Here is an 11,058-nt window from a genome sequence, read left to right on the forward strand (position 1 = left end):
CCTCCAAATCTTCAACACTTGAACTATGGCAGCCAACTCTAAATCATGAACGGGGTAGTTCTTCTCATGAGGCTTCAACTGATGAGAAGCATAAGCAATAACTCTACCCTCTTACATCAACACACAACCAATACCAACTCTTGAAGCATCAGAATACATGGTATATGAACTTAAAACTGATGGCAAAACTAACACTGGAGCTGTGGTCAAGGCTGTCTTGAGCTTCTGAAAGCTCTCCTCACACTTGTCCGACCATACAAATGAAGCACCCTTCTGAGTAAACTTGGTCAAGTGAGATGTGATAGATGAGAATCCCTGAACAAACCTGCGATAATAACCCGCCAAACCAAGAAAGCTGCGAATCTCTGTGGCTGAGGACGATCTGGGCCAACTCTGAACCGCCTCTATCTTCTTCGAATCAACCTGAATACCCTCACTGGACACCACGTACCCCAAGAAAGCCACTGAACTGAGCTAAAACACACACTTTGAGAATTTTGCATAAAGCTTATCCTCCCTCAATCTCTGCAACACAACTTTCAAATGCTCTGCGTGCTCTTCCTGACTACGTGAATACACCAGGATATCGTCAATGAAGACTATGACAAATAAGTCAAGATAAGGACGGAACACGCTGTTCATCAAATGCATGAACGTTGCTAGGGAATTGGTCATCCTAAAAGACATCACCAAGAACTCATAATGACCATATCGGGTCCTGAAAGCTGTCTTAAGAATATCCGAGTCCCTGATCTTCAACTGGTGATAACCCAAATGGATATCAATCTTGAAGAACACTCTCGCTCCCTAAAGCTGGTCGAATAAATCATCAATGCGATGCAAAGGATACTTGTTCTTAATTGTTACTTTGTTCAATTGCCTATAATCAATGCACACCCTCATAGTGCCATCCTTCTTCTTCACAAAAAGAACCGGCGCACCCCAAGGTGACACACTAGGACGAATGAACCCCTTATCAATGAGTTCCTAAAGCTGCTCTTTAACTCCTTCAACTCCGCCGGTGCCATACTATACGATGTAATAGAAATAGGCTGAGTGCCCGGCACCCAGTCAATACCAAAATCAATATCTTTGTCCGGTGGCATGCCCAGCAGGTCTGTAGGAAACACATCACGAAAATCCCTCACAACTGGAATAGAATCAATACTGGGAGTCTCTGCACCGACATCCCTCACAAAGGCTAGATACAAAAGACAAACCTTCCCAATTATATGCTGGGCTTTCATCACTCTACTGCGAACATAATCAGTCACACCTCGCCATTCAATCCGTGGCACACCCGGTATAGCTAATGTGACTGTCTTAGCATGACAATCCAGAATAGAACGACATAGAGATAGCCAATCCATACCTAAAATGACATTGAAATCCACCATACATAATAATAAAAGATCCACTCAAGTCTCCAGACCCCAAATAGTCACCACACCTAACCGATATACACGCTCTACAACAACAGTATCGCTCACCGGGGTAGATACATGAACAGGTGAAACAAGAGACTCACGGGGTGTATCCAAATAATGAGCAAAGTATGATGACACATAATAAAAGGTGGAACCAAGATCAAATAATACAGAGGCATCTCTGTGGCAGATTGAAATAATACTTGTAATAACAACATCGGAAGCAATAATATCGGGTCTAGCTGGAAGTGCATAAAAACGGGCCTGACCGCCACCTGATCGACCTCCCCCTCTAGGATGGCCTCTAGCTGACTAACCTCCACCCCTAGCTGGCTGGGTGGGTGATGATGAAGTAACTGGCGCTGAAGCCGATGATTGACCTCTCTGCTGAGATGAACCCGCAAGACAACAAGGGCATTGCCTCCACATATGACCCATCTCTCCACACTCATGACAACTCCTAGGTACTAGAGAAGGGGAGTGAAGGGAACCCCTCACACCAGAATGACTAGCAGATGCACTCGACATAAAAGAGCCCTGAACTGATGGATCACGGGACGAACTTTGAGCTGGAAGGACACTAAGTGATGACTGGCCCTGATGAGAACTGTGAGAACCATGACCCGATGATGCTTCACGATAACTTAGGCGAGTTGGCTGAGCATGCTTGAATGGACGACCTCTGCCGTATTAAAACTGACCTCTCGAAGAGCACCACTATAACTACTAATCCTCGAGGCCTCTTGGCCTCCCTCTTCTCTCGCTCCTGGCGACGAATAGACTCAATCTCACGGGCGATATCCACAACCTCCTCGAATGTAGTACCAGTCACCCTCTCCTTGGTCATAAAAATACGAAGCTGATAAATGAGGCCATCAACAAACCTCCTATTCCTCTCTCTATTTGTCGGAACCAACCAAATAGCATGACGAGCTAACTCGGAGAACCTCATCTCATACTGTGTCACAATCATCTCTCCCCGACGCAACCACTCAAACTCCCTACGCAGCTTCTCTTTGCAAGACTGCGGCATATACTTCTCTAGAAAGAGAAGGAGAACTATTGCCAGGTAAGGGGTGCTGCATCAATAGGCCTACGCCTCTCAAAAGTGTCCCACCAAGTGAAGGCAGCTCCCGAAAACTGATAAGTAGTGAAAGCGCACTACTACAAAAAGGACCTCTAGTGGCAATAAAAAACAGCATTGGCGGCAATAACAATAACCGCTATATCATTTACCGGCAATTGATCTTTAGCCGGTGATGCCAGGGTCGGTAAAGCCTTTAGCGGCATTTCTGCCAAAAGTTGGTAAAAGGTATGACTTATTGCCGCTAAAACTCATCTGCTTTAACGGCAATTGTTTGCGGCAATTATTATGGCCGCTAAACCCATTCTAAAAATGACTAATAATGCTCCTTTAACATCCATTTTATAGCGGCTAAATTCAAAATATTTGTCGCTAAAAGTTCATACCTTTAGCGGTAATTGTTTTGTTGCAATTAAAGTGGCAACAATATCTCTTCTAGAAACGTATTAGTATACCCTTTTAGCGTCCATTTTAATGGATAGTAAAGTCAATTAAATTGCCGCTAAAAATCATCTTTAATAGCAATATTATGGTTACAATATCCCTGTATAAACGTCTTAATCCTGTTAAATTGGCACTAAAATTCACAAGCTATAACGGTAAGTTAGCCACCATTAATAATAGCTACTACATTCGACCAAAAAATAATGTAAATAACAAAACATGTTATTATTAATTCATAAAACTATAGTATATCTCGTTAAATCTTAACAAACAAAAGGAAGTACTAATCCAAAATATTAATACCACAAAACCTTACAAAATAACTCATATTGTTTGAAGTAAATAGCTAATGTCATTATATAACTAATCTTAACGAATAACAATCTTCAAATAATCTCTGAAACTCTTCGTCATATTGAAATCTTCCAATCGAACTTCAGACTGTATGACCTGAAATTATAAAATAACTATGTCAATAGATAAAATATAATAATAGTAAAGCATGTCACTTTAATCTGCTCATAATACTAAATAGATTAGATAAAGAAAGTGTCTGTAAGTTGATATGTGCTTGAAGTAATATGAGCATGGATCAAAGAACACAAGGGAAGAAAGGAAAAGAGTATATAGTGATGTTTACAAAATACTAAAGCAAGGAGAAAAGAGATACCCATGCAATACATAAATCTGAGCAGTGTTAAGTTACATTGGCAGCTAATTCACAACTGCAATTTTTTGGAACACTGCCTTTTGGATCAAATTATGGGTATAATGGAGATAGTATGTAACAACCAACAATTACACATGATATATGTGGATTCAAGGAGGGAACAATATCCAGTGATTTGGATATGTTATTTGGCATATGGAAAAAGTTTGGAAGTAATATAAAAGACATTGGGACCAAATTTAGGCACTACTCATCTAGAACAGCTTTTCCAATGAGCTTGAACGGAGTTGGTAAAATCTTCCTTTGTAATGTAATAACATTATGGAAGCTGCATTCATGACTTGAAAGTATCACGACCCATATTTTCCCACCCTCGGGAGTCGTGATGGCGCCTACTAATGAGAGCTAGGTAAGCCAAACCTTAACTACCTACTACACTTTCATATTGCTTCATTTTAACAAATACGAGGCGATAACATGATAACATCGGAATTTTAAGTAAATAAGTGGAAGTCAACAATTATAAAACTTAAAACTACATCTATTACAACTTTTAAACTTTAATTACCCCAAAATCTGGTGTCACAATATCACAGACTGTCTAAGAGTTACTACATACAAGGTCTGAAGAAATAACAACACACCGTTTCTGAAGTATGAAAAATGAAACGGAAAACAGAGATAGAGGGAGACGCTAGAGCCTACGGACGCATGCAGGTCTACCTTGGGTCTCCAAGTGGACTGAAGGAAGCCCTCCAACTACTGTCCGAAAGCTGCTCCGGGATCTACACATAGTTCAGAGTGTAGTATCTGCACAACTGACCCCATGTGCTGGTAAGTGCCTGGCCTAACCCCGGCGAAGTAGTGACGAGGCTAGGACCAGACTCCAAAGTAACAAGTAATAAGCAATTAAAGCTGGGGAAGGGGAACATGCCTCGGGGATAGCTGATAAATCAAAATAGCAAGGAATAAATAAGGAAACTGATAATATAACTTCTAACACAGATAAGAAAAAGTAAAGACAACTTTCACTTTCAGTTTCCATCTTGTTGCAGGCGTGCGACCCGATCCCATTTCTCATATCTTGTTGCAGGCGTGCAACCCGATCCCATTTCTCATATCTTGTGGTAGACGTACCACCCGCTCCCATTTCATAATATCTTGTGGTAGGCGTACCACCCGCTCCCATTTCATAATATCTTGTGGTAGGCGTACCACCCACCCCCATTTCATAATATCTTGTGGTAGGCGTACCACCCGCTCCCTTTTACTTAGCTGGTACTCGGTTAAATTAATGGAAATGCTCAATCATAGAAGATCATTAATTAAAGCATACAAAGTGTCATTCGAGAACATAACAATTTTCAATTTAAGATCCACGGTCATGCTTGACACCAACGTATAGATACTCATCACTATGCCTATACGTCGTACTCAACAAGAAGCAAATAGCAAGTATGACTCAACTCCTAATCCCTCAAGCTAGGGTTAGACCAAACACTTACCTCGATGCCTTGAACACCACTCAAGTCTCAATTATAGCTTTACCCCTCGATTCCACCACCAATCCACTCGAATCTAGACACAAGTTACTTAATTACATCAATAAGTGCTAAATGAATCAACCCCAATGCATGAAAATGAGTTTTCCCAAGGTTTTACCCAAAAAGACAAAATCACCCCCGACCCACGTGGTCGAAACCCGAGGTTCGGACCAAAACCCGATTACCCATTCCCCCACGAATCTAAATATATAATTTATTTTGAAATCGGACCTCAAATTGAGGTCCAAATCCCAAATTTTAGAAAGAATCTAGGTTCTACCAAAAACACCCAATTTTCCCATGAAAATCTTTAATTTGAAGTTGAGATCATGTTAAAAGATGTTAAGGAGTGAAGAAAATGAGTTAGAAATCATTTACCAACGTTTTTTGGAGAAGAAAGTTTTGAAAAATTGCCTCTTATGTTTTTTGGGGTTTTAAAAAGTGAAAAATAACTGAAATTCCCATTTATTTATACCCCTCTCAGACCCCCAGTGCGGACCGCATCAAATGGACCGCGACCGCACTAGCGTACCTGAAGACCTGCAGTTTAGCACCCTGTGCGGACCGCACATCCTCCACCGCGGACCGCACAAAGGCGACCGCGGCCGCGCTGGCCCCTCCGCGGTCGCACGCGATTTCTCGCGGACCGCACTAGAGGGTTCAGAGGCTGCAACTTCCTGAACCTGCAACACCTGACTTTCTAAGCCTAAGGCATCCCGGAACCTATTCGAAACTCACCTAAGCCCTCGAAACTCCAACACAAGTATACACATAGACTCAAAAACATCCTACAGACATATTCATCTAATCAAATTGCCAAAATAACATCAGGAGCATCGAAATAAACCTCGAGATCAATGATATTTCTCAAAACTCTTTTAAACATCAAATTTCTCAATTAAGGTTCGGATCACGTCAAACGACGTCCCTTTTAACCAAATTTCACAGGAATGACTCAAGTCATATATATATGACCTGTACCGCGTGCCGGAATCAAAATACGGGCCCGATACCATTGCTTTCTAATCAGTTTTCATTTCAAATTTCCTTAAACAATTTCTAAAAACAATTTCACTTAAAAATTCATTTCTCGGGTTGGGACCTTGGAATTCGATTCCGGGCATATGCCCAAGTCCCATATTTTCCTACGGACCCTCCGGGACCATCGAATCACGGATCCGGATCCGTTTACCCAAAATGTTGACTGAAGTAAAATTTATTCATTTTAGCATCAAAACTTAGCATTGTTCACAGAGTTTCATATTTAAGCTTTCCGGTTACGCGCCCGGACTGTGCACGCAAATCGAGGCGACTATAATGAGGTTTTTAAGGCCTCAGAGACATAGAAATCAACTGAAAGCAAGTTTGGGTCATCACAGAAAGAAAAGGACTCCTAACCACCTGACGGATACATAAAGATCAAAATCAGATCCTACATGGAAATCACACCAATCTGAGTATTACACTCCAGATCCAAGTTGGAGACAAACAGATAGGGGTTCATCATCAAATTATTGTGTTCAACTTTTACATCTTGTGAACACAATTTCTTTCAATCAACTAGAAAGTAAATGTTGCTAAACAACAAAGCAGATAATAGTTTACGAGGTTATGAAACTAAAAGTTCATAACCAGAAAGGGACACAAGCAAAATTGCAAGAATCTACTTCATTAATGTCCCAAAAGTATGTAAGGTCTCATCTATGAAGTATTCTAGTATATCTGTAAATGCATATCATACAAGCAAACATATTAAATCAGCCTTTTGAGTATTCTTCACCCAAAATTTTCAATTGGCAACAGATTTTCTGCTAAAGCAAATCTTACTGCATGAATCTAGTGCTCTATAGCTTAGAAATTTAGCTATTCTCAAGTCATTTCGTAACTACTTCAGTTTTAGGGACAACTTAAATAAATTCTGATCAGTTGTTAAGCTCAATAAAATGTTGAAAGGGCGCACCTGGGAGGAATTTCATATATTCAGAAAGAGATCACAAGCGAATTATGGACGTCAAAATGCATAAAACAGAAGCAAAGGGTGCTGGGCAGTGCTATTTGCAGCATATTGTTTCCTATGTTAACACGGTTATGGAAGAAGCAAGCATGTTCTAGATCCACAAAAAAGCAGCGACCAACAAACCAATTCTCTATACAAATTATTTCGAGGGAAACTAACAATCAGTCAGTACACTATATAAACACTATTTCGATCAAGCAAGGCAACCAATGATATCAGATTAAGTAGAATTCAGCTAGAATCCTATAACTCTACTCTTTCAACTAGAATGAATGGAACACTATAGTAACTTTTAAATAGGCGCACTAACTATTACTACTTTAGCTGGCACGCATAGATTCAGCTAACTGGCGCAAGAAATGACTTAATCAGAGATGGAGAAGAAGATTAGAGTCAAGAAGGAAGGTGACGATGAATAAGGTTTGAAGAAGTTCACGAGAATTTGCAGAAGAAGGAAGAAAACTGCAGAAGTTTGATCAAACAATAGAAAACTCAAATAGTAGCTTGCCGAAGGATAAAGATGAGTAGTACCATGATACATTGAATATTTTCAGCAACATTAGGTATCCTTGATGTTTGTGGTACTCGTTCATGGCCACTATTGGCAACAGGGACCTGATAAATATTAACACACCAGATAACAATACTTTTATAGGATTAAAACTTCATTAATAATGTACATAACTTATAAAATCGAGTTACCTGTTCAATTGAGTGCCATTGATATTTTGAGGCATAGATTCATTGGAAGCATATTTGCGCATCAAGTGTCGCATTTCGAGTAATTCTGATTGCATCTTCATTGTGTTTATCCTTTAACTTGGTTATCTCTTGTGTTAACCTTTGGACAACTTCATTAGACAAATCCTCTCCAACAATATTTTCTAAGAAAGATCTACTACCCCATAGAACAGAAAGAGTTGGACCAAGTCCTAAACCACGAACATATCCACTTTTGTCATTTCCGAACACCTAAGAATACACATCGCCTTCCCAAGCAACAACGCGAGGAGGTTGGTCAGTAGAGCTCTCACTATTGTTCGTCTGTTCATTTATCATTTCCTGTCCATAAAATACATAAATCCAATTTGGAATTCATTTATTCGCTTTTATGTTTTTTCCTAACTATTTCTCAATTAAGAAAATAAAAGAAAAAAAGAAATCTTACAATTGCCTTGACAGAATCATCATCCAGTGGTCTACCATCCTTACGTTTTGTATGAGTTAATATGAAAACTTGTGCTCGTGTAGGCTCTATCCCATTTATAGCATAATACAATAAAATTAATATAAGATATGCGTGAAAAAAAAATTAAAATATTATAGTTAGTAATTTGAACAAGTCTACCTGCTCATCAGTCAAGGTAGCAATACTTTTGGATCCTCCTGTGTGAGGCATCTTTTGATTGGCCCTATTATTTCTATTTGCTTGGGAACGCCTCTGTCATTGAAATATTAAAATGATATCTTATAAATTATATATAAAAATTGATCATAACTAAAATTAAAACACTGAAAATAATCAACTAGAGGTGTTTTAAAGATTTGTTAATACCTTAGCTTTATCTGAAAGCCAATAAGCGACAAGACCACTCCATTGATCCCTCGGTATGCGACTTGGTCTATTTTTCAGCAAAAGGTCTTTAGTCTTATATTTTCGCAAATACTCACCTTGTAACTCATACTTGTAATCTTTCCATTTCTTTCCTAGTGACTTTAGGACATAAGCTTCTCCTCGTCTTGGGATAGAGAACTTCTTCTAAAAAATATAAAGCCAATATTTAGAAAAAAATATCATGTATAAAAGATTGAACCCATTCATATAATAATAATAATAATAAATAAATAATAATAACTACTCCATGCCCTTACAAAATCCACCAATTTCTTCTTTTCCTCGTCAAACTTTCTCCAGTCATCTACATGTAAATGTGTTAGTTCTGGAGTTCTCGCAATGATTCCTAGAAAGATAGCAAGCTTTCGACCTTTTTCCCCAATAACTTGGTTACGATTATTAAACGGTACATCAACTACCTTCCCCGGAGAAAGTTTCTAAATATCTTTTAGTAAAGTAGGCCCACAAACCTTTCGTAGCTCCAAATTACCTAGAATAGAAGATTCAAAGGTCATCAAATGCCAAAAACTTATATGGTTAAATCTGTTAAATAACGGAATAATGACAAGGAAAGGTTTAAATGGTAACTGATGGAGATGCTGAGGTGATGTAACTAGTTTAAATGGTAATGGGATATCCAAGGATTTAGTACAATGCAACAACAGTGTCAAAGAACCTCTGGCCAGTGGCAATTTAGCGAGGGACAACCATGCTCGACCAAATGTTTCAAAGAAAAATCTGGTGGAGGAGCTTACGGGCAAACATGCTCACAACTCTAATGTTCCAACACTATATTTTTCTACTCCTCATGTCAAACAAATTATTAAGGATGCTCAAAATGCAATGATATTGAATAATAATATGGTGAAACAACCTATGGTTACATTAAACACCTCTGTTTTTGAAGTTCCAACACAGTCATTGGAGTCTTGTGGAGAACATGGTGGTGAGCAATTGGTTCTGTCCACAGGAAACAACAAAGAAATAATCAAGGCAAATTTTAGGGAGATGGTAATTAAATCCAAGCTTTGGTCTCAGCAATGTGAATATGAGGGTGAAGAAGACTGGGCTGGTGAGTTTGTAGGAGATTCAATTGAGGAAGATGATCAAGAAAGTGAAGAGGAAGAGAGGTTATCAGTTACGTGATTCATCATCATTTTGTTGAACTTCAGTACCACCAGCAGAACTATTCAAATTACAAGATTGATCATCACGTGCCTGGTCTTCAGAAGTGTTCTGATTATCCATCAACTGCTCAATATAAGGCTGGGTTGAAGAATGGTTTTGGCCATCCATCAAATTCTCAATATAAGGTCTCACATCTTCATCGTCGTCTTGTTCAATTACCAGTCGGTTGCGACCTCTAGTTCGCATAGTTCCTTCTCCAAAATGAAAAAATTATCTAGTTGCATTACGCTATATTAGTACTAGATTGACTCCAACAAATCAGCAGGCCACTTGCAAAACATGAGGAAGCATCATCCAAATCTCAATATGTGAAAAATACCAACAACTCAGGTAACGCAAACAAAGCCTTGCGACAAATATTGTTCTAGAGATAAGAGTTATTTATGCACTAGGAAAATAATTATCAAATGATAGTACCAACTTATAATATCACATTTAAATGGATACAATACACAAAATATAAGTAGAAGAAAGCACAATAAATTCACTTAAACATCCCATATTCAAATTTCTGAAGAAAATAAATAATACCCTTAGAGTTTATTACATAACACTTGCAACAAAAATATTCTATAAGTACCACCTATCTTATTCAGAATCACATTCATTTTCTATATTATTTTCTCCCTCAACATTAGCTTCACCATCATTTGGAGAAGGTTGAGAATCTACGTTTGTATCATTATTATCCCATTGACATCACTTCTTACCCAATCATTATACTCATCTTCTAAAACACAAGCATTTTCTAAAAAAGCCAAGTTAGTGGCATCACTTTGCGTTGATGACTCAAACTACACACTATTTTCCTCTCCTATATTAAAAATGTCTCGAAGTTTAATTAACCTAGGGACAAACCATTCACGATCTTGAGGATCTTGCACAAATATTACTTGTTGAGCTTGTTCTGCAAAAATAAAGGGCTCATGACGTTCTCGATCGCCAGAGTCTGTCAGGTGTGTGAAATTCACAAGTGTGAAACCCAAGTCACCTTCTTTAATTCCTCTACCTTTGGTTACACCAACCCAATCACACTTAAATAAGATGACCTTAAATTTCTCATAGTAGT

The 11,058-nt window shown here is 38.7% G+C and overlaps 1 protein-coding gene across 1 annotated transcript; it reads right to left on the reverse strand.

Annotated features, from left to right (window-relative positions):
• Positions 1-3,324: 3,324 nt before the first annotated feature.
• On the reverse strand, positions 3,325-10,175 carry LOC138874121 (uncharacterized). Its single transcript, XM_070152624.1, has 8 exons — positions 9,944-10,175; positions 9,695-9,761; positions 9,272-9,344; positions 9,059-9,220; positions 8,742-8,945; positions 8,535-8,627; positions 7,718-7,801; positions 3,325-3,405 (listed from the first exon to the last, which is right to left on the reverse strand). The coding sequence occupies exons 1-8, from the start codon at positions 10,173-10,175 to the stop codon at positions 3,325-3,327; spliced, it is 996 nt and encodes a 331-aa protein (XP_070008725.1).
• Between the last annotated feature and the right edge of the window lie 883 nt (positions 10,176-11,058).

This window comes from Nicotiana sylvestris, chromosome 7 (assembly GCF_000393655.2).
Source record: "Nicotiana sylvestris chromosome 7, ASM39365v2, whole genome shotgun sequence".
Classification (NCBI taxonomy): Eukaryota; Viridiplantae; Streptophyta; class Magnoliopsida; order Solanales; family Solanaceae; genus Nicotiana; species Nicotiana sylvestris.